The 27,974-nt window shown below is 43.0% G+C and overlaps 1 protein-coding gene across 1 annotated transcript; it reads right to left on the reverse strand.

The window, feature by feature from the left end:
* Positions 1-1,442: 1,442 nt before the first annotated feature.
* LOC118402176 (fatty acid CoA ligase Acsl3-like) lies at positions 1,443-26,807 on the reverse strand. The gene is made up of 15 exons (XM_035800176.2): positions 26,605-26,807; positions 19,301-19,849; positions 15,265-15,442; positions 15,041-15,150; positions 14,526-14,664; positions 14,029-14,179; positions 12,255-12,378; positions 11,996-12,067; positions 11,722-11,861; positions 10,017-10,189; positions 8,983-9,057; positions 8,614-8,805; positions 8,095-8,209; positions 6,443-6,600; positions 1,443-6,264 (listed from the first exon to the last, which is right to left on the reverse strand). Exons 2-15 carry the CDS (start codon positions 19,661-19,663, stop codon positions 6,107-6,109), a joined length of 2,148 nt encoding a protein of 715 aa, XP_035656069.1. The 5' UTR covers positions 19,664-19,849; positions 26,605-26,807; the 3' UTR covers positions 1,443-6,106.
* Between the last annotated feature and the right edge of the window lie 1,167 nt (positions 26,808-27,974).

The raw sequence follows: 27,974 nt of genomic DNA on the forward strand, positions 1-27,974 counted from the left end.
GCGTCTCCTTCCTGAGTGGTATGACGGCTGCGTGGTCCCATGGTGTTTATACTTGCGTACTATTGTTTGTACAGATGAACGTGGTACCTTCAGGCGTTTGGAAATTGCTCCCAAGGATGAATCAGACTTGTGGAGGTCTGCGTTTTTTCTGAGGTCTTGGCTGATTTTCTTTTGATTTTCCCATCATGTCAAGCAAAGAGGCACTGAGTTTGAAGGTAGGCCTTGAAATACATCCTCAAGCACACCTCCAATTGATGTCGATTAGCCTATCAGAAGCTTCTAAAGCATGACATTTTCTGGAATTTTCCAAGCTGTTTAAAGGCAGTCAATTTAGTGTATGTAAACTTTTGACCCTCTGAAATTGTAAGTGAAATAATCTGTCTGTAAACAATTGTTGGAAAAATGACTTGTCATGCAAAGTAGATGTCCTAACAGACTTTCCAAAACTATAGTTTGTTAGCAAGAAATCTGTGGTGGTTGAAAAACGAGTTTAAATGACTCCAACCGAAGTGTATGTAAACATCTGACTTCAACTGTATTACCACACTCACAGGAGACATTTCTTCCACTCATGGGTACATGACTGACATCCTGTGGTAGGTTGACGGTATTGCACCTTGGCCACTTATTGTTGCGCACAATTGTTTCCTGTGACTGTTTCATGCTGTTGGAATGAATGGAGTGTAAGAGAAGTCACTGCAGGTGTCTCAGGAGGAGTTGGGATATGTATGAAACACTTATTACAAACTTGTGTCTAACAGGACAAATATAAGTACCCCCCTAATAATAGTGACACGCACCTCAGAGGTCACACATCTTGCCATCACAGCAGCAAGATTTGTGACCTGTTGCCACAAGGAAAGTGAAGCACAAACTCCACTGTAAATAAATGATATTTATCTTTATGTTCCCCTTTCGTACTTCAACTATTTGCACAACACTGTACATTGTCATAACATTTGAAATGGCTCTATTCTTTTGAAACTTGAGTAATGTTTACTGTTCATTTGTTTATTTCCCTTTTGTTTATTATCCATTTAATTTGCTTTGGCAATGTACACGTTTCCCATGCCAATAAAGCCCTTTGAATTGGTAGGGAGTGAACTCTGAGTGTCCTTTTTCATCTCAGAGGAAGGGGGCCTCTGTCTCAGCTCCTTAATGCTCAGAGAATGTTCCTATTACAGACTCCTTTCCCCCAGCCAGTCCCTCTCAAGCCAGCTGGTATCCTACACACCCCACAGTAACTCCACACACACACCTCGGCTTCGTTGCCATATAACACGCTTCGGGACACGATTTGAATTAAGCCGTTGTGTTAGCCACACTGTCTGGAATGTTATACATACACGCACAGACACATCAAAATCATTCTCATTCAAAAAAGGTATATCCACGTTAAGAATCAATATAAATCCATGAATGAAACAGAATGAACATATGGGCATTTTTAGACCAATCACAACTTTTATTTTCCAAGGCCAAATAAATAAGGAAACATTTGCAAATAGCCCATGATATCACAAGGCCAGTAACCCACGCTCAACGAGAAGGAAAAAGACCCACCCCCAAAAAACTGGTGAACAACAGAAGACCAAATAGGTTTAAATGAGGTTTTACACCTGCACAACTGGTATAGCTTTAGGAAATTTGATCATATTAACCCCTCCCCTTCCAACATATTTAAGAAACAATGCGAGAGGTCAAATTAATCTGTACACCAAACTTTGTTCCTTGTCTTTAGGTACATCAGTAGTTAAAGTGGATGACTTCACTACTAAGACATGTAATGTATGTACACTACCGTTCAAAAGTTTGGGTCACTTAGAAATGTCCTTGTTTTTGAAAGAAAAGCCAATTTATCCATTAAAAAAACATAAAATTGACCAAAAATACAGTGTAGACATTGTTGATGTTGTAAAATGACTATTGTAGCTGGAAACCGCTGATTTTTTTAACGGAATATCTACATAGGTGTACAGAGGCCCATTATCAGCAACCATCACTTCTGTGTTCCAATGGCACGTTGTGTTAGCTAGTCAAAGTTTATCAGTTTAAAAGGCTAATTGATCATTAGAAAAACCTTTTGCAATTATTTTAGCACAGATAAACTGTTAAAGAAGCAATAAAACTGACCTTTTTAGACTAGTTGAGAATCTGGAGCATCAGCATTTGTGCGTTTGATTACAGGCTCAAAAAGGCCAGAAACAAAGACCTTTCTTCTGAAACTCGTCACTCTATTCTTGATCTGAGAAATGAAGGTTATTCCATGCGAGAAATTGCCAAGAAACTGAAGCTCTCGTATAACGCTGTGTACGACTCCCTTCACAGAACAGCGCAAACTGGCTCTAACCAGAATAATAGAAGGAGGAATGGGAGGCCCTGGTGCACAACTGAGCAAGAGCACAAGTGCATAAGAGTGTCTAGTTTGAGAAACAGACGCCTGAGAAGTCCTCAACTGGCAGCTTCATTAAATAGTACCTGCAAAACACCAATCTCAACATCAACAGTGAAGAGGCGACTCTGGGATGCTAGCCTTCTAGGGTTTTCTAATGATCAATTAGCCTTTTAAAACGATAAACTTGGATTAGCTAACACAACATGTCATTATAACACAGGAGTGATGGTTGCTGATAATGGGCCTCTGTGCGCCTATGTAGATATTCCATAAAAAATCTGCCGTTTCCAGCTACCATAGACATTTACAACATTAACAATGTCTGCACTGTATTTCTGATCAATTTGATGTTATTTTAATGAACAAAATCTTTTGCTTTTCTTTCAAAAACAAGGAAATTTCTCAGTGACCCCAAACCTTTGAATGGTAGTGTATGTATGCATGTATGTGTATATGTGTATAACCTCAGAGAAACACTCAAGATACAGCAATTTGTATATTCCTATGAACAAATCTTCTTAACCAATTGTGGCCTGGGATAGCAAAGCAGCAGACTGGACAGACATTGGTTGGGAATTGAATACAAAGAACCAATGAAATATCAGGAACTGTAAGAAGAACGGGAACCAGCCTGCACCTGGGTTCCTCATTCGTAACATTATCAGTGTTTTGGACTACTTCCCAAAACCGAGGGTCCTTTTCAAATGCTGAAATATCCCTTGTGCTAAATATCCAAGCTGTTCTTCTTCTACGGTATATACTGTACATTGCTCATACGCAGACAATACATATATGGCAGCCTATAATGTACGTGGAATTCCAAACGAGATTGGCCCAGAGATATTTGATGCTTTTAATCTTCCTGAAATGAAATCAATAAAAACTTCATTTTGTCTGGAATACCATTGACATCTCTACCCAAAATAATTGAGAAATAACTGTGAAATTTTGGCCTTACCCGGGCCTTATCGTAAATGTCTCAAAAAAGTACACTTGAATTTCGTTCAGTATTGGAAATGGTTTGAAAACAATATACTCTACAAGTACATAACATTTCCAGAGTGGTCACTCTGCTACTTTTGAAATGATGATCTATTTTTGGAGCATCTACAACACAGTTCACGCGGGAACGGATTCAGAACTCCCTCTGCTGGTGATTTGCACTATAAAATGGGTCATATCTTCAAAAGGCCTGGGCAAAGCAAAAATGTCATGAACTTTCCAACTTTTAAATCAATGATTTCAACTTTAAAAAAAGGTATGCCAAACCTCCTTACCCCAAAGTACCTTTCCAAGGATGACATATCTCGTATGGAATTGCCCACATGACTTTTCATCTTGGACTTTATTTCTGAATACATTATACGTCACAAATGTATATTAGTGCATTCACAAGGAATCATGCAACCCTAATAACTTCCCGGAGACATACATCTGTTCACCTGTAGTGCCTTATTCTTCACCATTGTATTTTTCCTTTTACAAGGCCAAAATATTAGTCTTCATTACTATAATTGGTACAGCACTTTCACAATACAGAAAAATAAGTATAGAGTCATATTACTGCCAACAAATCTGAATGAATTCAAGATGGAATTCAGATTACATTTCTGTTGCCACTAATATCACACCATAAAGAGGCTATGTGTTACTACTTCTACAACAATGTTTTCTGTCCGTCCGCCTGTCCTCTAGGTTTTCTTTGTACATTTAATTGGAAAGAGACAGGCCCACACCCACACATTCATACACTGTGAAGGGGCTCGCTCTCTCTGTGCATTTTTCCTTTACATACTTTAGGTTTTAAAATTTATATTTCGTATAAATATTGCACATTCAATCGGCATTTCATATTTCATCAATAATAGCAACAGTAACTAGAGCTATGACAAAGAAATAGGACAATGCATTCCTGTAATACGAACAGGGATATCGGGGTAGATGGGACCTACCGTTGGATGACACAAACACACAGTCTGCCGAAGAGCAACTAAAAAAGGCAAACGGCTACAGATCTGGACTGGGAGCCATTGGCTCTCTTAGGAGACGTCCATGCGGTACACGGGTCATCATTTTAGGGAGTAAAAACGGCAGGTTTAGGCCCATGTCGATAAAGACAATCTACGTGGTTTTACAGAACCAGATCGTCCTGGTGATAACATGGTTTATAGAGCCACAGACCTGGTTTAGCAGGACACTGTGTATGTAACATCGTTTTGCTGGAGGAAACATTGAAAGGTAACAGACTTCTACAGGTCAGGTGGGGTGGGCATGCAGCGGGCTTCACAGAGACATAGGGAACAAGCTCAGGGTCAGAGAACGCACACACACACACACACAAATCACACATACACACCCCTGTAAATTTGGACATTACTATACAGATTATGTTTCAAAGATGAACCAGTGGCAGAGACGGCCTCCTACTGGTTAAGTGACAGAGTAGAAATGAATAAGGGTCTCAGTAGGATTGGTGTCACGTGCTGAGAAGTTGCCCTTTAGGCACAGATCAAGGATCAGCTTGTCCTCTCCCCATCCTAGCCTCAACCACAGGGAAGAGAAACTAAACTTCGATCAGCTTTACGGGACACCATCATTACTTACCTGGGTCAACTCATGACATCTCACAAATAGTCAAGAGGAGGTGGCTAAAGTAAAAACCGATCCAGGATCAGGCTACATTACGAGAAACAGGTTCCACCAGCCAACCCAGGCACATCACATCAGCCCGTAGCCACACACAGGGGCACAGAGCAGGGAGGAGATTCCATCACTGGCACACTGTAACAAAGTGACATAGGACTTCATCTAGTCAAGTCAGTAAACACATACTCTTCCATAGAATAGAAGCAACCTTCAGGACCTAGAGGCAGACGAGGGAAATGTCAGTTTGGTAACAGATAAATGAGAAACAAACCATTCAGAGAAAAACAAGAAATAAGGAAAGCAAATAAAAAAAATGTGAGTTGCGTTACAAAAATCTTATGGTTTCGCAAAACACTAATTACAAGATGTTCATCCAATAGGTTTCGGAAATGAATCAAGACAAACCAATTACGTTAAAAAAAGAAAGACAACGAAACATGAACAAAACATCACCACATCCCAAAACATTTATACAATAAAAGGGATCCCTGCATAGATTCAAACCTGGATGTGGAACGTTTAAACCGAAGGGCCTCATTTTTCAGAGTCGTATTCATTAGTGCACAACATAGCAAAACGTTTGTTGGACAAGTTCAGGTAGTCCATCCCTGTTTCAGTCAGTTTTCTTCCGTTCGATGCCTAATGAACACGATCCAGGCCACATTCACACAAAAAAAAAAAACATCCTTTCTACTAACAGGTGTCTGGACTACACACAGAGGCCGAAGACCATGCTAGATGGAGGATAGGAGAGAGAAGGGAAGGAGAAACGTAGGAGAGGAGCGGAGGAGTGGGACAAGATTAACGTGTCATTTTCCGTGTCAAGGCCGAGTCACGCCGTGATGCCAGCGTCGTCATAGCAACACACAGACCCCGAAAAACTTTTGACGAAGACAAGCAACTGATGCTGCTCGAACTGGTTTGGCCCCTCTGTCTTGGGAAGGGAAGGGGGGGGCTGTGTCTGTTTGTGTGTTACTTGCCGCCACCGTACATTCTCTCCAGTTTTCATGTCATTAGTGCTTGTTAGATTCCTTGCGTATGCCTGTGTGTGTGTGTGTGTGTGTGTTACTTGCCACCGTACATTCTCTCGATGTCTTCCTGATAGTGTGATTTGAGCTCCTTGCGTTTGAGTTTGAATGCGTCGGTCACCAGGCCAGTCTCCGGTGTCCAAGGCTCTGCACTCAGACAGATCTTCCTCGGAATCTCAAAGCGCTCCAGTTTGGCTGTGGAGGGGGGAAACAACACCGGACTTTAGAGACGAATGCATGGGCTGGGGTTGAGAAATACAATTCAACGCTAAGGGACAAAAAGATGGAGAAACAGTACTCATATGTTACAACCAGAAACCTCTATTCCTCCTTCCACCCGTCTCTCATCGTCTTCTCCATCCCTCCATCCTACCTGACAGAGCGGCCTCTGTGATGATGTGGAGAACATCTCTCTCCATGTCAGGGTTGTTACAGATCTCCTCCCAGCTGCCGCGTAACCCTCGCTGCTCCGCCAGCGCCATTAACTGCTTCTGATTGGGCACCACGAAGCCAATCACATACGACTGGTCACTGGGACGGAGAGAGTTAAGGAAATGGAGAGACAGTGTTATTGTTTTATTTAGAAAACACAGTTGATTCGTATAATTCCTTTTTATATTATCATCATCATCATTCTAGTTATTATTATAATGAAAGGCAAAGATGGAGAGAGAGAAAGACAGGCCAGAATAGGATGAAGGATAGAGAGAGCAATGAGTCGGAAAGACAAAGAGACAGGAGAGAGGTAGAAAGTGGGTGACAGACAGCAGACGGAGACATTGTGACTAGAGACCGAACAAGTTGACAAGGAGAAACAGTCAATCAACGTTTTGTACTGAGTGTACAAAACATTAAGAACACCTGCTCTTTTCTTGACAGACTGACCAGGTGAAAGCTATGATCCCTTATTGATGTCACCTGTTAAATACACTTCATCGTGTAGGTGAAGGGGAGGAGACAGGTTAAGAAGGATTTTTAAGCCTCGAGACATGGATTGTATCTGTGTGCCATTCAGAGGGTGAATATTTAAGTGCCTTTGAACGGGGTATGGTAGTAGGTGCCAGAGGCACCGTTTTGTGTCGTGAAAAGGGCACGACAAAACAGTTCTCTCAGGAGACTGAAAAAATTTGGCATGGGTCCTCAGATCCTTAAAAGGCTCCACAGCTGCACCATCGAGAGCACCCTGACTGGTTGCATCACTGCCTGGTATGGTAACTGCTCAGCCTCCGACCGCAAGACACTACAGAGGGTAGTGCGAACAGCCCAGTACATCACTGGGGTCAAGCTTCCTGCCATCCAGGACCTCTATACCAGGCGGTGTCAGAGGAAGGCCATAAACATTTTCAAAGACTCCAGCCATCCTAGTCATAGACTATTCTTTCTGCTACCGCACGGCAAGCGGTACCAGAGCAACAAGTCTAGGTCCAAGAGGCTTCTTAACAGCTTCTACACCCAAGCCATAAGACTCCAGAACATCTAATCAAATGGCTACCCAGAATATTTGCATTGCCCCCCCCCCTTCCCCGCTGCTACTCTGTTATTATCTATGCATAGTCACTTTAATAACTCTACCTACATGTACATATTACCTCAATTACCTTGACTGACCAGTGCCCCCTGTTTATAGTCTCGCTTTTTTTACTGCTGCTCTTTAATGACTTACTTTTATTTCTTATTCTTATTTGTATTTTTTAAACGTCATTGTTGGTTAGGGGCTTGTAAGTAAGCATTTCACTGTTGTATTCGGCGCATGTGACTACCACAACTTGATTTGAGAACTGCAACGCAGCTGGGTTTCTCACACTCAACAGCTTCCCGTGTGTATCAAGAATGGTCCACCACCCAAAAAGGACCACCGGCCAACTTGACACAACTGCAGGAAGCATTGGAGTCAACATGGGCCGGCATCTCTGAGTGACGCTTTCGTTCTTAATAATAGCACGGTGTTCTTAATGTTTTGTACACTCAAGGGTTATAGAGAGAGACTCCAGTCACCCGAGCGGTATATAATATGTGCATTGTTACCTGTTTGCGTAGGCGCAGATGTTGTCTACGAAAGGGCAGTTCTTCAGCATGGCCTCCACCTTCCCCAGAGACACATACTCCCCAGCCTGGAGCTTCACCAGGTCCTTCTTACGATCTACACAGAAGGAACACAAATGATTGCTAAGGTAGATTTATATACATCTGCCTTTGGGAGGCATTTATCTGTCGTTTATATACGTGAATCCTTTCATATGTGATTGTTTTTGACAGAGATGGGTATGAAGTGAAGTGGATACAGAGAGAAGGGGAGGAGTATATGGCTGGTAGATTCGTGTCCACGCAGACAAGGGAATCATCCTCTATGTGCCCGAGGGCGGTGACCTTAACCACAAGGTCACCCTCAGTTAACTGTACTGGTATGCATTGTTAATTCACCTGGGGAAAATTTGGAGGATCTGGCGCTTTCATCCTGACTTGTATGTATTTAAATCTACAGATAGACAGACAAAATATCATAGGGCTCTCTCTAAAAACGGCTCTTTTTTCTGGGCTGCTCACCGATAATCTTGAGGCACCCGTCTGGGTGAAACTCCCCGATGTCTCCTGTACAGAACCAGCGCTGGCCGTTGCTGTCCACGAAGAAGTCCTCGCGGTTCTTCACCTCGTTCTTGTAGTAACCCATAGTCACGTTGGGCCCGCCGATTACAATCTCCCCTCTCGGGTGTGGCTTGTCTGTGCTGTAGTAACCGCCTGGAGAAGATCAGGAGAAGAGGACGCGGTCTATGCCCAAAGCATCTTCAGCCCCACGCCCATCCCTTCCAATATAACTTTCATCCACCCTAGCCCCCAACCCCACTCACCTCCACCCTCCCAGCCCTCCCCCTAATATCACCAATTCTGCAGTCACAGTGCTATGGAGGGACTCACCCTCCTCCCAGTCCTTGAGGGTGATCTCGGAGCAGATCAGAGGAGCGCCGACCCGGCCTGTGCTGTAGTCCCACACTGACAAATAGAGAGGAAAATAATACACGTGAGAACGACATAGAACGACATATCACATTACTGTGTACAATCACCTGGCTTTCTCTATTGTGACCCCCATTCCTCTCTTCCATCAGGCAGCAGAAGTCTACACATTTCCTTCTCTTTTACCCTCCCTCCCTTCTTCTTGGACCTTCCGCCTCCATCCACCCTCCCTCCCTTCTTCTTGGACCTTCCGCCTCCATCCACCCTCCCTCCCTCCCTTCTTCTTGGACCTTCCGCCTCCATCCACCCTCCCTCCCTCCCTTCTTCTTGGACCTTCCGCCTCCATCCACCCTCCCTCCCTCCCTTCTTCTTGGACCTTCCGCCTCCATCCATCCACCCTCCCTCCCTTCTTCTTCTTGGACCTTCCGCCTCCATCCATCCACCCTCCCTCCCTTCTTCTTGGACCTTCATCCTCCATCCACCCTCCCTCCCTTCTTCTTGGACCTTCCGCCTCCATCCACCCTCCCTCCCTTCTTCTTGGACCTTCATCCTCCATCCACCCTCCCTCCCTTCTTCTTGGACCTTCCGCCTCCATCCACCCTCCCTCCCTTCTTCTTCTTGGACCTTCCGCCTCCATCCACCCTCCCTCCCTTCTTCTTCTTGGACCTTCCGCCTCCATCCACCCTCCCTCCCTTCTTCTTGGACCTACCGCCTCCATCCACCCTCCCTCCCTTCTTCTTGGACCTACCGCCTCCATCCACCCTCCCTCCCTCACCCTCTCTCGCTGATGGGGCCAGCTCCGCAGGTCTCGGTGAGGCCGTAGCCCCGGCTGACTTCCTCCTTCCCGTCCCCTTCCCGCTCTCGCTGATGGTACCAGCTCCGCAGGTCTCGGTGAGGCCGTAGCCCCGGCTGACTTCCTCCTTCCCGTCCCCTTCACTCCGTTCCATCCCCCTTACTCATTCCCTACCTTCCCTCTCTCCTTCCCGCTCTCTTACTCTCGCTGATGGTGCCAGCTCCGCAGGTCTCGGTGAGGCCGTAGCCCTGGCCCACGGGACAGCAGAGGCAGATGTTCATGAAGCGCTGGGTGGCAGCAGAGAGGGGCGCTCCGCCTGACAACAGCACCCTCATGTGACCCCCCAACAACGAGCGCACTTTCCTAAACACCAGACTGGGGAGAGACGGGAAGAGGATGACAGTGAGTCAGAGGATGAGAATAACACCAAGGTAAACAACAAGTCATTCATAATAACCTCTGTGTGAACCTTAGGTTTCTGTTTAACGCAGGCACCGCCACAGCAATATCGAGAATGTCGGTGTGCGAGTCTCCATTAAGGCTGTTGCGTTGCATTATTGCATATGCCTATATATGAGCCCAAGCCTGAAAAAAACCCAGAATTAAAATAATGATTATGACATTCAGTATTCCTTTACATAGCTTACCGCATATTACGCACCGCAGAAAAAAAGACTTCTTAAACAAATTCTAGTAATTGCCTTTGATTGTAGACTGTATTAATGTGCATACTGGATGGACTGGTTACCTTATGCTATGCTCCAACATTTCTATCCATGAGTCTGGGAAAGAACATAGAGGCCAAGGCAATGCTGTTGGTGCATTGATTGTGCAGGGCGGATTGCAGTTCACCTACAATAGTGAATTTGTATTTGATTTTGAATAGCCTAAGTAATAGAGATCTTTTTGGGGTGATCCATTACCTTCAATTACCTTCAGCTACAGAATATCTCACCACCGTACCTTTCCATCTCCATCCTCTATCTCCTTCATTCCTTTCTCAAGCGCGCAGAGAGAGAGGGGCTGTCGACAGTTTCATTAAATACTCTATATTTCATTGTGAAAACGTGTTATTTTCGATGTTCTCGAACAGATTTCACTAGGTTTCCTAAATAAAGCCCTGGGTAGCTGCAGGAACAGGGTTGGAGAGCCCATGGCATAGGGTTTGGGCGCAATATCACCTGTCATGCAGTGAGAGGCTGCATGCTCCTCAAACAGTGGTTGATGCCTGGAGTGAAATAACTGCAGTAGCCTACCCCAACCAACAGGCGGGAAAGCGGCCTATTCGTGTGCATAGTCTTTTTTTCTTCCTGCCCATTTGATAATGGGCCACTCTAAATATTAAGTAATATATTAGTAAAGACAATATTACACTGAGAATAGTCTGATGGGTGATAATATGATCACTTGATGAGAGAACGGTTTGTGTAGCCTGAGACAAGGAACAGAGCGCAAGCTTTTCTTTGCGACGTTCTTAAATCACCAATAGCCTTTAGCCGGTCCATGAGGCCCCATTACATGTTTTGATTTATAAGACATTCTAAGGTTTGTATCTCTCACAAGTTGCCAAATGACTCAATCTAGCGTATAGGACCTGTTTCAAATGATCACTTTTACGCTCAACAGAGCCACTTCATCTACGCACTCGCTCCGGAAAGGGAAAAATATACTTTCTATTTTATTCAGCCAAGTTCAATTATATTCTTCTTACTATAAAACCATGTAATATAAAATAATGGCACAATTAACGGTCAATTACCTTGAGACCGGCAGTCTTTTGCATGGCAATAACTGGCTGACACAATGTCATGGCCGCCACAGTCCTAGTTCAACCTCCTGGAGACTCTATCAATCATTACCCATTGACTGTGTGTGTGACTGTGTGTGTGACTGTGTGTGTGTATGACCTGTCACAGAGCGGGGTCTTGTAGCCCTTGGTGATCTGTTCCATCTTGTAGTTGTAGGCCAATACAAAGAGGGTTCTCTGCACACTGCTCATCTCCTCCACCTTTGTCATCACATTCTTATAGATCCGATCCATGATCTCCTACAGGAGGGAGAACGAGGGACAGAGAAGGAAAGAGGACAAAACACCACTTCAAATAAAAAATGTAAAAATCTGTGCGCATCTTACAGAATATTAAATGCATATATATATTCTACGGTAGCTTTAGTGCTTACCGGTACAGCAGCCATGAGTGTAGGTTTTAGAACACTGGTGTCTCCTTTACTGCCCTTCTTAATCTTAGTCGACTGGGGAGGAAGAGAGAGAGATGGATCAGACTAGGAGTAAAGCACAGCTAGGCCTGTTCTCTAATAGAGGAGGAGCTCCAATAGAGGGTTCCTACATACCGCATGTGTTGTTGAGCCTTGGTTTACTGTCTCGTTCTGTCTGTGTGTGTGTATGTGTGTGTGTGTGTGTGTGTGTGTGTGTTTTCACCTGGTCTGCTAGCGTCTGTGGGGAGGAGTATCCGATGCAACAGCCGTGAGAGATACACACCATCTCTGCACTCAGCTCCAGAACATGGGCCAGTGGCAGGTACCCAATGTAGGTGTCTGTCTCACTGCACGAATGGAAATAAACAAAAAAAACATTTTAATCAACTGCCAAACATACAGAAGCTATATATATATATATATATATATATGGAATCATGTAGTAACCAAAAACACGTGTTAAACAAATCAAAATATATTTCATATTTGAGATTCTTCAAAGTAGCCAGCCTTTGCCTTGACAGCTTTGCACACTCTTGGCATTCTCTCAACCAGCTTTAGTCCCCTAGAATGCATTTCACTTAGCAGGTGTGTCTTTCTTTCCTTCTTAATGCGTTTGATCCAATCAAGTTGTGTTGTGACAAGGTAAGGGTGGTAAGGGTGACAAGGTAAGGGTGGTATACAGAAGATACCCCTATTTGGTAAAAGACCAAGTCCATATTATGGCAAAAACAGCTCAAATAAGCAAAGACAAATGACAGTCCATCATTACTTTAAGACGTGAAGGTCAGTCAATGTGGAAAATGTCAAGAACTTTGAAAGTTTCTTCAAGTGCAGTCGCAAAAACCATCAAGCGCTATGATGAAACTGGCTCTCATGAGGACCACCACAGGAATGGAAGACCCAGAGTTACCTCTGCTGCAGAGGATAAGTTCATTAGTTACCAGCCTCAGAAATTGCAGCTCAAATAAGTGCTTCACAGAGTTCAAGTAACAGACACATGTCAACACCAACTCTTCAGAGGAGACTGCGTGAATCAGGCCTTCATGGTCGAATTGCTGCAAATACACCAACCACTATTAAAGGAAACCAAATAATAAGAAGACACTTGCTTGGGCCAAGAAACACAAGCAATGGACATTAGTCTGATGAGTCCAAATTTGAGATGTTTGGTTCCAACCGCTATGTCCTTGTGAGACGCAGAGTAGGTGAACGGATGATCTCTGCATGTGTGGTTCCCACCGTGAAGCATGGAGGAGGTGGTGTGATGGTGCTTGCTGGTGACGCTGTGGTGATTTATTTCAAATTGAAGGCACATTGAAGGAAAAGCAGTCAACAAGTGCCCAGCTTATGTGGGAACTCCTTCAAGACTATTGGAAAAACATTCCTCAAGAAGCGAGTTGAGAGAAAGCCCAAGAGAGTACAAAGCGGTCATCAAGGCTACTTTGAAGAATCTCAAATATAAAATATATTTTGATTTTGTTTAACACTTTTTTTTCTTACTACATGATTCCATGTACCCTTGAATGAGGAGGTGTCCAAACTTTTGACTGGTACTAATATAGAGAAGAGAAGATGAAGAGCAGGACACTCAGAGATATTCATGAGATGATAGAGATAGAGAGAGAAAAAAAGAGATGTTTACATTCTGTAGGGCAAATGGTGAGAGAGAGAGAGAGAGAGAGACAGAGACAGAGAGACAGAGAGAGAGAGAGAGAAAAGAAAGAGATATGTTTACATTCTGTAGGGCAAATGGTGAGAGAGAGAGAGAGAGACAGAGACAGAGACAGAGAGACAGAGAGACAGAGAGACAGAGAGAGAGAGAGACAGAGAGAGAGAGAGAGAGAGACATTGAAAACAGATGAATGAGGAAAAGAGAAAAGGAGAAAAACAGTGATCAGGGCACACAGGGGGGGAAAGAGAGTGGCAGTGAGAGAGAGAAAAGTCAAAAACAATTAGCAGTCAATCTAGAAGAGACCATAGTTCTCTGTACGTACTCCAGGTCTGGAATGCGCTCTGCCATGCCTGTGACGCCCGCGATGATGTTGCTATGGGAGATCATGACGCCCTTGGGGATGCCCGTGGAGCCGCTGGTGTACATGATGACAGCGATGTCAGAGGGCACGGGCCGCCGGCGCGCCACCGCCACTACAGACGCGCGCAGAGAGAGATAGAGGGAGAGAGAGAGAGAGCGGGGGAGGCAGCAGGGACGTTAAAGAGGTCACACAAAGAGACTTTTGGGTCAGAACATTGCACAATGCGGGGGCATCAGAGAACAGCTATCGATCTTTCTTTCAAGAGAGGGCATGTACATAGCACAGGGCTAATAGGATATGACAGAGAGGGCTATTCAGGTACAAAAAAACTGTGATTCTGGAAGTCAGATTACATTTGAGTTGCTAAGACCACAGGGCAGAAGTACTGTACCAAGTCAGACAACACGTAGACCCAAACACACACAAGCCCCTCACACACCCACGCTCTCCCTCCTTACTGTTGTCGGGTCTGGAGCCCAGTTCTTGCACGGCGTCCATGTTGTGGACCATGATGCCGCGGGGGAAGCCGGGCCAACTGGTTGGCTTACTGTCCACCACGATGATGTGCTGCAGCCGAGGCACCTCCAACAGAATGTCCTGGGAGGAGATGGCAGGAGGAGAGGGAGGAGAGAGGGGGAGAGAAAGTAGCTATTGACTGGAGATTGCAGTCGGACTGAATAGAATCAATGTAGTCTATGATCTACAAATCATCTCGCATTCCAAATAACTGCTCATTATGCCATTAAGACTAGCAATTCTACGCATTGCCTTGTACAAACGGATCCCCTCAAACACACTGACTGTCAACACTTAGACTGTCTGCTCAAGTGCTGTAAGTGGGCAACTGTTCCAACGCGTAATATATATAGGCAAGACTATTTAAAATGTGGGAAAATTGTATTATCTGGCTGGAGTGTGTACTGTCTCATATGGCATTGCAGAAAGTGATCAGGACAAGGCGAGCAGAGCTGACCTTGAGACGGCTGTGTAGCAGGTCTTTGCTGGTGACGATGTGGGTGATCTCAGTCTCGTTCAAACCGTGGGCAATGGCCGCTCCGCCCAGAGTAGAGTACAACGTCACCACTGTCAGAAAGACACAGACTGGAGTTAGAGATTCATTGTGTGTGTGTGTGTGTGTGTGTGTGTGTGTGTGTGTGTGTGTGCAATGGTGTCCTTCTGTCTAACATAAACACTCACATGGGAAGTTGTATATGAAGCAGGCCTGTGCTGCTATCATCCACTCGGCCCTGGTCTCACAGAAGATGGCGATGTTACACTGAGGCCTCTGGCCCAGCGCGGCCAGCCCACTGCCAAAACACACTGCTGCCTGGTAGGTCTCCTCATACGACATCCACTGATACTCCCCCAGGATCACCTAGAGATAACACAACCACATACACTGTTAACACTAATATACTGCAGCTTGGTAGGCCTCCTCGTACGACATCCATTTACAGTGGGGAGAACAAGTATTTGATACACTGCCGATTTGGTAGGTTTTTCTACTTACAAAGCATGTCTGTTTGATTGAGTGTGTAGACAGGTGTCTTTTATACAGGTAACGAGTTCAAACAGGTGCAGTTAGTACAGGTAATGAGTGGAGAACAGGAGGGATTCTTAAAGAAAACTAACAGGTCTGTGAGAGCCGGAATTCTTACTGGTTGGTAGGTGATCAAATACTTATGTCATGCAATAAAATTCAAATTAATTACTTAAAAATCATACAATGTGATTTTCGTTTTAGATTCCGTCTCTCACAGTTGACGTGTACCTATGATAAATATTACAGACTTCTACATGCTTTGTAAGTAGGAAAACCTGCCAAATCGGCAGTGTATCAAATACTTGTTCTCCCCGACTAAGAAAAACCTTTGGCGAGCGAGAGTTGTCGGTCTATCTGTCTACATTTTAAATGCATGCATTTTTCCATAGACACCACCTATGTGTTTGAATAAGCTTGTCTGATGATTGGTGATGCAGCATAGCAATGATTGGCACTAACAGAATCAGTAGGCTACTAAACAAAACACCCAAACAGGCAACAGAAGCAGGACCTTTCTTATTTCTGTAGATACACTACATTGAGCACCCGAGTGGCACAGCAGTCTAAGGCACTGTATCTCAGTAAGGCGTCACAACAGTCCCTGGTTCGAATCCATTTTTTATTTATTTATGTAATACACTACAAGTATGTGGACACCTGCTCGTCAAACATCTCATTCCAAAATCATGTTCATTAATATGGAGTTGGTCCCTCCTTTGCTGCTATAACAGCCTCCACTCTTCGGGGAAGGCTTTCCACTAGATGTTGGAAATGGCTGGGGGGGACTTGCTTCCATTCAGCCACAAGACCATTAGTGAGGTCGAGCACTGATGTTGGGTGATTAGGCCTGGCTCGCAGTCGGCGTTCCAATTCATCCCAAAGGTGTTCGATGGGGTTGAGGTCAGGGATCGGTGAAGCCAGTCAAGTTCTTCCACACCAATCATGACAAACCATTTCTGTATGGACCTTGCTTTGTGCACAGGGGCATTGTCATGCTGAAATCGTCTAGAACGTCATTGTACGCTGTAGCATTAAGATTACCCTTCACTGGAACTAAGGGGCCTAGCCTGAACAATTCAAAACTGCCCTGGACCATTATTCCTCCTCCACCAAACAGTACAGTTGGCACTGAGCATCGGGGCAGGTAGCGTTCTCCTGGCATCCGCCAAACCCAGATTTGGCTCCTGACAAACAGTTATTGTCCTGATGTTGCTTCCAGAGGCAGTTTGGAACTTGGTAGTGAGTGTTGCAACCGAGAACAAATCATTTTTATTCACAACGCGCTTCAGCACTCGCCAATCCCACTGTGTGCTTGTATGGCCTACCACTTCACGGCTGAGCCGTTGTTGATCCTAGACATTTCCACATCACAATAACAGCACTTACAGTTAACCGAAGAAGCTCAAGCAGGGCAGAAATTTAACGAACGGAATTGTTGGAAAGGGTGGCATCCTATGACGATGTCACATTGAAAGTCACTGAGCTCTTCAGTAAGGCCATTCTACCGCCAATGTTTACCTCTGGAGATTGCATGGCGGTGTGCTCAATTTTATACACCTGTCAGCAATGAGTGTGGCTGAAAAAGCCGAATCCACTAATTTGAAGGGCTGTCCACATACTTTAGTATGTATATGATGTATATATGGATGATTTATAAAGCCAGGCACATTAAACAGTTAGGCTATTGATTATATACCTAATTGGGTTGGGGTTTCCTCTCTCCTTAATTTAGACAATTAAGGCTAGGGTTGTTTTCTCGTCTCCTCACACCGCTGCTGCCTCCGTCACATTGTTCTCAACACCAATATGCTGGATAATTTTGCTATTATGCACAAAGCAACATATAGGGAAAGGCGCCAATTCAACGGGGCACTGAAGATTGTGTTTCAGAACCGCGGACAGCAACCACTATTCAATGTGGGAGAGGCGCATTTGATATCAAATAATATTATATTTATTGGTGATGCATCATTATCCATACATAATATAACCATACACAATTTCAGTAGCATCTTAGAGTGATGGATTGTGCCATCCCCGTGGCCTCCGCAAAGCACTAGTCCACTGAGGCAGGTGAGAAACAGGCGGGTGGGTGTCTTGTGCACAATAAAAAAACGTAACTAAAGAAATCTCGGGCGGCCAACAGCCTATTGACTGAATAATCGACTGAGGTCAGCCCTATTTGTGTAGACCAGTGACAAAAAAAATGTCAATTTAAAAAAAAGTCTGTAACACAACAAAATGTGGAAAAAGGGGTGTGAATATTTTCTGAAGGCACTGTATATTTTAAATTGTAATGTTTTTCCACCAGGTCCTCCAACCAGGGTAGGGGATGGTAGGGGCAAAAAAGGGGGATCAGAAATTATGCATCTGTCTGCTAGTTTCATAGCTGACCCCCAAAAAATAAAAATACCATTGTTAATACTAGAAGTACGCACCACTAAACTGTCACACACCGATGTCTGGTAGGTCTCCTTATACAACAGTATTACCCCAGAATGACCTATAAAAACCAGCTGCCTTCAAACAGGGTTAGACAGTGACATCTAATGTCCTTCTACTGCAACCATAGCAAAGAGGCCTTTCCCATACAAATTATACAGAGCCTTTGGAAAGTATTCAGACCACTTGACTTTTTCCACATTTTGTTACATTACAGCCTTATTCTAAAATGGATTAAATTGTTTTGACTAGTCTCCCAGTCCCTGCAGCTGAAAAACATCCCCACAGCCTGATGCTGCCACTTCCATGCTTCACCGTAGGGATGGTGCCAGGTTTCCTCCAGACGTGACATTTGGCATTCAGGCCAAAATAGTTCAATCTTGGTTTCATCAGACCAAAGAATCTTGTTTCACGTGGTCTGTGAGACTTTAGGTGCCTTTTGGCAAACTCCAAGCGGGCTGTCATGTGGCTTTTACTGAGGAGTGGCTTCTGTCTGGCCACTCTACCATAAAGCCCTGATTGGTGGAGTGCTGCAGAGATGGTTGTCCTTCTTGAAGGTTCTCCCATCTCCAGAGAGGAACTCTGGAGCTCTGTCAGATTGACCATCGGGTTCATGGTCACCTCCCTGACCAAGGCCCTTCTCCCCCAATTGCTCAGTTTGGCTGAGCAGCCAGCTCTAGGAAGAGTCCTAGTGGTTCCAAACTTCTTTCATTTAAGAATGATGGAGGAAACTGTGTTCTTGGGACCTTCAATGCTGCAAACATTTTTTGGTAACCTTCCCCAGATCTGTGCTTCGACACAATGCTATCTCTGAGCTCTACGAACAATTGCTTCGACCTAATGGCTTGGTTTTTGCTCTGACACGCACTGTTAACTGTGGGACCTTACATAGAGACAGGTGTGTGACTTTCCAAATCATGTCACATCAATTGTATTTACTGCAGGTGGACTCCAATAAAGTTGTAGAAACATCTCAACGATGAACAATGGAAACAGGATGCACCTGAGCTCAATTTCAAATCTCATAGCAAAGGGTCTAAATTCGTATATAAATAAGGTATTTCTGTTTTCTATTTTTAAGAAATGGGTTATTGTGTGTAGATTGCTGAGGATTTTTATTTATTAAATCAATTTTAAAATAAGGCTGTAACGTAACAAAATGTGGAAAAAGTCAAGGGGTCTTGAATACTTTCCAAAGGCACTGTATCAAGAAAGATAATTAAATCCACTTTTCTCCCTCTCCCTCACCTTCTTGAAGACCTTCCCGTTGGGTTGGAGCTCGTCCTCCTCGCTCAGCACCTCTCTCGTGCCCAGGCAGTTCCTCTCTGGGAACCTGGCCGCTCCATGCTCCATCACCTTGTCCAGGGTGTCCACTCCTGGGTGCAAGGAAGACACCAGCTTCTGCTGGCTACCATCCTCATGGTTGGTCGCCCGGTAAGGGCCCGCCGGGCGACCGCTCACTGACCGTGCCTTGACCCGCCGCGCCCGGTCTAGGTTGGCTCCTGCGCCTGAGAGCAGGTACCAGGGCAGGAAGGTGATGACAGAGTAGACCCAGACAACCGAGCGGAAGACCTGCAGCAGCAGTGGGTTCATGTCCTCTTTTAGTTTCATCTTGGATGTCAGGGGTCAAGGGTCACGGGGTGGAGTCTGAGTTGAGGTGGGTGGGGCAGGAAGTGAGGGATACACCCCAACACTTCTTTCGAAAACTGATTGTGTTCCTTCTCATGCACTGGTGGTTCCTCTGATAGATCCGCTTGATGGATGTACTGACAGACAGCTTGGTTTTAGTCAGTTCACCTGTAGTGAGAGAACAGAAAACATTTTAGAGATGAAGACAGGCATAGCGGAGAGGGAGGGAGGGATAGAAAGCGCAAATGCATTTTTAAAAATGAAACACATTAGTAATGTACCATTTGTTAGACCACCCAGCAATGAATTTAGGCTACATGGCTCTAATCTCCTTGGAATAATAGTCAAATTAGGCAAGTAGTGTAATCTCCATCAGACCAGGGTTCTCTCAAAAGAATGTAAGAGGGCCGCTGCGCCCCCTTGTGGTTGGGCTGCACCACTATGTAAAAAAAAATAATAATAATAATTTAAAAACACCAGGGGTCGCGTTAGCATTAAAAAGTCTGCATTTTCAAAACACAGACCCGCCAAAAATCTGTGTTTTAATAGATTCCCCTGCCCTCTAATTAAACAAATGGACAATAAATACATGGGTCCACTCAATGTTCTAGAATGCAGGAAAATCCAGGTCAGTTCAAGAGGGTGCTATGTGAAAACATAGTGTTATTATACTCACATACAATAATCATTCATCTGAACGATAATATAGCCTCAATATGCAAGTACTCAACTTTGTTGAGCTATAAGTGCGTAGGAAAAATGACAAGCTCGCGACACTCATCTGAATAAATCATTATAAATATGTTTTTTTTTTCCATTCTTCGATGTAACCACAATGTAACAAATAATCGAACTCTACTTCGAACATTAGCAAACAAACTAGTGTGAAAATAGCCACATAAAATGTTCAACGTAAAATGTGCTCTTAATCTCCTACTTCCTCATCTCCCACACCATCCACCGCAGAAAGGCAGAGAGCGAGTGGTCTAGAGGATGGAAGAGACGTTTTGGGGGGTCTGCTTGAAAAAAAGCTAAATTCTGTGTTAACGCGATCCCTGCAATATAGTACAGTCCACACAGTACAGTAAAGAAAAGCAGAGTATGGTTCAGTACAGTATATTACATTATACTGTACTCTACGTGTGTTCTACTGTAATGTACTCTACTGTACTACACTGCAACTGTGGGTTGGGACTACTATGATTTCCCATTGTAGCAAATTCCATTGAAGTCATTCTGTTACAGATTTTTCAGTCACGGACTTGGCAACAGTGATGCATTTTAATCCCTTAGTAATTCATGAACAAAACTGTAGTCAGTAAAAACATTATTTTTAAATTTAGTCACATTTTTTATTTAACCCCCCCCCCCCACCCCCAGTATCTTTATTTATCGGCCGACATCAGCCTTTCCCAGAAATATCTGTATCGGTCTTTATTACACAGACAAAGCACTGACATTACATACATAGAATAAACAGATACATCTGCTCATTTGCTGTCATTTCTAGAATGTTCAACGGTTGCCAGAAGAGGGCGCTCTACGTGCTTGCTGCTCATTGGACATCATTCAGCCCTCGGTAACTATATGAGAGAGAGAGATGGCATGGTGGTCTGAAGGTGAGTAGCTTGCCCTGTCCTCATCACACTCTCACTTAGATAATGTTAGCTGGCTCGCTAGCCAGCAAGGTAGTTAGCTTAGCTATCTAGCTAGCAAGCAATTTGTGCTGCGTACACTTTAAGTCGGAACTTTACATACACTTTAGCCAAATACATTTAAACTCAGTTTTTCACAATTCCTGACATTTAATCCGAGTAGAAATTCCCTGTCTTAGGTCAGTTAGGATCACCACTTTAATTTAAGAATGTGAAATGTCAGAATAATAGTAGAAATAATTATTTAATTCAGCTTTTATTTCTTTCATCACATTCCCAGTAGGTCAGAAGTTCACTCAATTAGTATTTGGTAGCATTGCCTTTAAATTGTTTAACTTGGGTCAAACGTTTCGAGTAGCCTTCCACAAGCTTCCCACAGTAAGAATGTTGGCCCATTCCTAGCATAAGGTAACCAGTCCATCTAGTATGCATATTAATACAGTCCACACTCAAAGGCAATTACTAGAATCTGTTTAAATTTTAGAGTATAGGCTAGACCCATTATATACACGAAAGACATCTTAAATCAGTTTTGTTTGATGTTTTTCAGCCATGCGTAATATGCAGTAGGTTATATATTGTATAACGGCACAATCATCATTTTAATTCAGGGTTGATTGTTTGTTTTCGGGCTTGGGGTCATAAGCCTATGTATAAGCTCTAACATGCGTATGGCTGTTTTGAAAGAATCACCACCTTAGAAAGCGCTGTCCATTTCGTTGTGTTGGGCTTTGAAACAACATCCACAATAACCATGTGTTATACTGTTTCAACCTGTTGTTGAACTTCTTTCTTCAAATCAATCACAGTGAGCTGAGTTTTAAAAGCACCATACTGTTATGATGATAAGTGTTTGATGTGATTTTTGATTGCACTTGCATTACTGTCAGAGTGGTTAGAGGAACAACAGAGCCCTGAGTACCAGACCATTAGGACCTAATGGAGGGACAAATCAGCCCCGAGAACCAGGCCATTAGGACCTGATGGAGGGACAAATCAGCCCTGAGAACCAGGCCATTCGAACCTTATGGAGGCACAATAGAGCCATGAGTACCAGACCATTAGGACCTGATGGAGGAACAATAGAGTCCTGAATACCAGACCATCAGGACCTGATGGTAGTTAGCAAGCTGGGTACTAGTAAAGCATGTCCAGAGTGCATAAAAGGGGAATACCGTGACTCAGTCACATGGCATTTTACTGCGGTCATGACCCATGACTGCCGGTGTGGCGGTAATATGTTCCCGCAACAGCCCTATTCACAACTAGGATTGGGTTATAGATAACAAATTGAGACTGAGCTTTGTTACTACGCTGATAGTAACTGCAGGCAAGACTTGATCTAGATTTCCTCCCAATAGATTTAGCTCCAAAGAAATTAATTGATCTCAAGGGAGACTATAGGCCTAGTTGAGCATAGGGAAGTAGAATCACCCTGTCTCACACACACTTCCCTGAAAACATTTTTCTAGGTTGTGTGGGAAGCTAGACTAACCCATGACCTTTCAAAGGAGAATACTGTACTCTGATCAATGGTCATGCATTCTTGACTTCAAAACTTGCAGCCTATGACTCTGACACCGACACAGGTTTGTTCCATGTAATTTCAGAAAACAATGACACCCACCATCTCAGATTGTTCTGAAATCGTTTTTTAGTTAGAAACAGATAAGATTAGCATTACGGCAACACTATTTTGTTAAAATATAATTTTATCTCTGAGAAATTAAGCTAATTGATTGCACCCAAATCGTCCATTTGAATTTATAGAATTCATATAATATTCAATAAATATAGTACCTAATATCTGATTTGGACCAAACCTTTTTCTTAAACAATGAGTAAGTAAGACATGAGGATTCCCCCCAAAATAGTCAAAAGCCATCCACGGAGCCCCCACACCCCATGCCAATCCCACCCCAACAACCAGTATATAGTATCAGTTCTCTATGTTTGTAGGATAGAGCTGCGGCTCGGATATTGTTTCTTCATCCTATGTAATGTATTCTCAGTGAAGTGTTTTCCTCCTGCTCAGAGAAAATAGTTATTGAAGTTGCTTGCATCCTTTACCATAAAGTAGTGTGAAAGCACCAGGTTTTGAACACGAGATGCAGCTGTTTCAGCCATACAGCCACACTCTTTTATCCATTTTTGCTGGTATCAGTGTTTATTAAAGAGATCACACCGTTTCAACTGTAACTTTGGGTAGAAAACCAATAGATTTGGCCCATGACAAAAATAAATTGTGTGGCCATCCTCACAATTCAAGCCAGTCCTCCGTGAAAGCAAATCAGTTTGTCCTTCTTTTATGCTTAATCAGTGTCCAGGAAATGGCCACTTTGTGTGTGGTTTATTCCCTTCAAAAAAAGGTCTGGGTTAGTTATGGTTAGACCATTCCTGATGAACAAGCAAACCATTAGGCCACAGCAGTTCTAATGTTCTCAATGTCATGGTCTCAAATGGTCTTCAATGGAAATAGTTGAAAACACACACTGTATAGTGTTTTGTAATGTGTTTTTTTTAATGTATTTTTAATTGAACCTTTATTTAACTAGGCAAGTCAGTTAAGAACAAACTCTTATTTACAATGACAGCCTACCCCTGCCAAACCCTAACCCGGTAGACGCTGGACCAATTGTGCGCCGCCCTATGGGACTCCCAATCATGGCCGGTTGTGATACAGTCTGGAATTGAACCAGGTTCTGTAGTGACACCTCTTGCACTGAGATGCAGTGCCTTAGACCACTGCGCCACTCGGGAAAGTAGTGTGAATTAAACCCAACCCAATACCATGGGTGACTGACACAGATACATAGAGTTGTTTCCTAATAACTGTATTGACAAACATAAGACTGCCATGCAATTAATTATTTTATTAGGGTTGTCACAACAATGAAGTCCTTAGCACATTTCACCATCAAAGTTTTGGGCTTCCAGGAAAAGTCTTTGTATGAGAATTGCATAGGGGTAGCCTTAGAGAACAGACACTTGTTGGACTACTCAAGGAGAGTTGGTTTGACGCATTAGGTTGCTATTAGGACAAACTGAATTGCTGGCTTGAATTGTGAGTATGACCACAACATTTATTTTCATAATGAGACAAATCCATTGGTTTTCTACCCAAAGTCGCAAAGGAAATGTTGTGATCAATTTAATAAACACAAGAGACCAACACAATTGATAAAATAGTGTTGCGGTATAGCAGGAACAGCTGCATCTAGTGGTCAAAACCTTGTACTTTCACACTACTTTTTGGCAAATAATGCCAGTGACTTGAATTAGAAATTTCTCTAAAAAAGGGAGAAAAAAAACATCACCAGATTCACGGGGAATACGTTAAATATTATGGAGAAGCAATACTCCAAGCCACAGTTTCATACTACTTGTCAAACATAGAGAACTGCGAACTGGTTGTTGGGTGGGATTGGAATGCGGTGTGGGGGAGCCGCTTTAGATGTGTATATTCATTGGTTGGAAGAACTTTGGTGTAAATCGGATGTTGGGTACTATATTTAATATATGAATATTATCTGAATCCTATAAATTAAAATGGCCAATTTGGGTGCAATCAATTAGCTTAATTTCTCTGAGATTAAATTATATTTCAAGAAAATGTTGTTTCTGGAATGCTAATCGTATCTGTTACTAACTACAGAAACTATTTCAGAAATCTGAGATGGTGGGTGTCAAAATCCCCTTTTGAGGTGGAATAACCCACAGAGGTCACCAAGTCAGACTAGTCTAAACTAGTACAGCCACTAATGCAAAGTCTCACAGCTCTTCATCAAAGGCTTTGACAAATAAGACCAGAAATACAGGCCCAGCCTCTATGGTAGAGAGTCTAATAAATGCTTAAGGACACACCTCAAAAGATCTCCCAGTCAAGTTTTAGGCCACTCTGAGTCTCCACTTAAATGAGTCATAGCGCAGAGTACTAACGGCTTGCAGACCACATGGCTGAACGGGAACTATGAAACTGAAATGTAGGCCTAACGACATATAGCTAGTTCTACTCCTGTAATTGTAAACAAATTAGTTGTTGTTCCGTTATTGTTAGGGATAGTCTAGGACCTAGACTCTAGGTCAAGCCTGGTTCTGGAAAACAGAACTCTCAATCACCCAGAAGACATCCTCTGCTGTGTAAACTCTACTTCCACTTGACCCCAAAGTAAAGACAACATTCCTAGAGTCCTTGAAACAGACAGACACACACAGAGAGAGATAGAGAGAGAATGTGTTGTTAAATCATCTGGAGGAATCCACCACTCTGTCCACCAGTGTCATAACAAACACAGTTTGCACAACAGTTAAAGTATTTGTAACGAACAAGATGTGAATGATGCCATAGCAGTATTGGCATAAGTTAATCAAATCAAAGCACCTTACATCCTGAACTGGTTCAGTCAGCCCATACCCACGAGACTCCAAATCTGTCATCTCCTCCTATCTGAAAGGTTTCACTCTATCATTATATTCTAGTTGTCGTTGTTATCTGCACAGCACACACCATCTCCTTCTCCCAGAAAGGAGACACCACAGGCTCGTCTCCAGACATGTGTCATATGACATTTGTGATTGTCTGTTGCCATGACGCAGTTGTTTGAGCAACGTTACGGGTATGGCGAGGACAGTTAGTCCTACTTAGCAGGGTCTATAATGCTAGATAGTGTGGCAGGCCAAAAGACAATAACGTTACCACATTGCTGGATGAACAATTGTTCCATATCTATGCAAAAATAGGCTATGCTAACTAAATATGCTACACGTACATAGTTAACGTTCACTAACTAAAAATATAACAAACAAACCAAATAGTTAGGTAACTAACAGTTACCCAGGTCCTGATAACGTGTAATACAACGTGATATAAATGGGGAGATCAACACACTCAAAATGTCATGATTGAAACCCTTTTGTCAACACCACAGTAAGATAACGTTAACTACCGTAGTGAACTAGCTTACTAACGTCACCAGACAGGAAAGTGCCAATCAAATATATCTAACGTTACAATCAACAGCCCGGCATTAAAGCTGTGGATGACACACACAAACTAATACAAAAATAATAAATAAAGTTTCGAGAAAAGCAAGCCGACACTAGCTAGTAACCCATTGAGTCTCATTTCAATTACACCAAATAGCATTGGATTATCCGTCGAGAGAGCTACTGGTAGCAAGCAACCAAATATAATTTGCTAGCCAGCTAACGTTAGCTAACATCGCAGCACATCTGCAAGAATCGAGAGCCCAGACAATACAACCTCACCTCTTCATCATCCGCTATTCCTGCGTCTCTTGGAATAATTTCGTCAATACACCAACCTCATTTGTAGGCTTTGTGACCATATCACTCCCAAAACATCACAGCTATGGCGCCAATGTATTTATTAAACTAAGATATTTTAATGAAAATCTGCGGGCATCAACGGCCCTTGTTATCAGCCCGGAAGTGAAGGGGAAACGAAACGTTGTCAAGGCAGTTCGCTTGCCTGCGATTGGATCGCTGAAGGTGGCGCGTGCTTGAGGTAACTGTGATGTCAACAGGGTTACTGGCGGTCAGAGGAAGAGCTCCTGCCTCGTTTGGAAGGCTTGAGAAATCTTGTTGTAATAAATATATAAGACAAATTCTCCATTCACAAAACCAACGTACACCAAGAGGAAACATTTTCTGGAACATGCTTATTCTTGACATTGTCTAGAAAAATGCATGGTTAAGGCCTTACAAATATTGTATACCATACAAATTTAAGGAAGTGCACTTTAAAATTTGACAAGATATATTCATGTAATTATATGTTGTCCAAATTTGTGGCTATTGATGATACCTGCGTTTTCTGTGAAAAAAGGTGAGAATCTGTCTCACTTGTTCTTTGATAATTTGCGTCAGAATTTTGGGAAAACCTTGCAGAATACCTATTTACCATTATGAACACTACCCATGTTTTTGACATGGGGGATATAATATGTTAGTATTGCAATGATAACAAGACCATTGAAATTATTGTGTGTTTTTTTTTATTCTTGTTGCCAAATACAAACAAAAATTACAAAATTATATACCAAAATTGCACTCATTTTGGATTGAATTTAACTATCTTATTTAAACATTAACCCTCGTGAATAACAGCAAAAATAACATTTTCCTGAATCATTATAAAAAAAATTTTTTCAGAGTGATTACAATTGCACTACAATTGTTTATTCTTTTATTATTTCATTGATGTGTTTTGTATGTTTTAGTATTTTCTTGTTAATACCTGCATTCTGTTTTGTATGATGTAGCACTGTAAGTTGTTGATCTGTATTATGAATACAAAAAAAAGGAGTGAGATTTTTTTTGATTAAAAAATTAACGAACAAAATAAAACGAAAAAAAAGAGCCGATGCCGAATGTGCCGATGATGATGTGCAACTTTCTATATTTGTTGTACCTTTATTTAACCAGGTAGGCCAGTTGAGAACAAGTCCTCATTTTCAACTGCGACTTGGCCAAGATAAAGCCAAGCAGTGCGGCAAAAACAACAACACAGAGTTACACATAAACAAACGTACGGTCAATAACACAATAGATAAAATATATAAAAATCTATGTACAGTGTGTGCAAATGTAGAAGAGTAGGTAGGTATGCAATAAAT

This window comes from Oncorhynchus keta, chromosome 23, assembly GCF_023373465.1.
Source record: "Oncorhynchus keta strain PuntledgeMale-10-30-2019 chromosome 23, Oket_V2, whole genome shotgun sequence".
Taxonomy (NCBI): Eukaryota; Metazoa; Chordata; class Actinopteri; order Salmoniformes; family Salmonidae; genus Oncorhynchus; species Oncorhynchus keta.

Excerpts from the sequence above, each read along its gene's own strand:
- LOC118402176 (XM_035800176.2), bottom strand. The coding sequence starts at position 19,663 with ATGAAACTAAAAGAGGACATGAACCCACTGCTGCTGCAGGTCTTCCGC. Across the intron at positions 14,180-14,525 it reads GGGCTCCAGACCCGACAACA|TGGCGGTGGCGCGCCGGCGG; the intron begins GTAAGGAGGGAG and ends GCGCGTCTGTAG. Across the intron at positions 6,601-8,094 it reads ATCTGCGCCTACGCAAACAG|TGACCAGTCGTATGTGATTG; the intron begins GTAACAATGCAC and ends TCTCCGTCCCAG.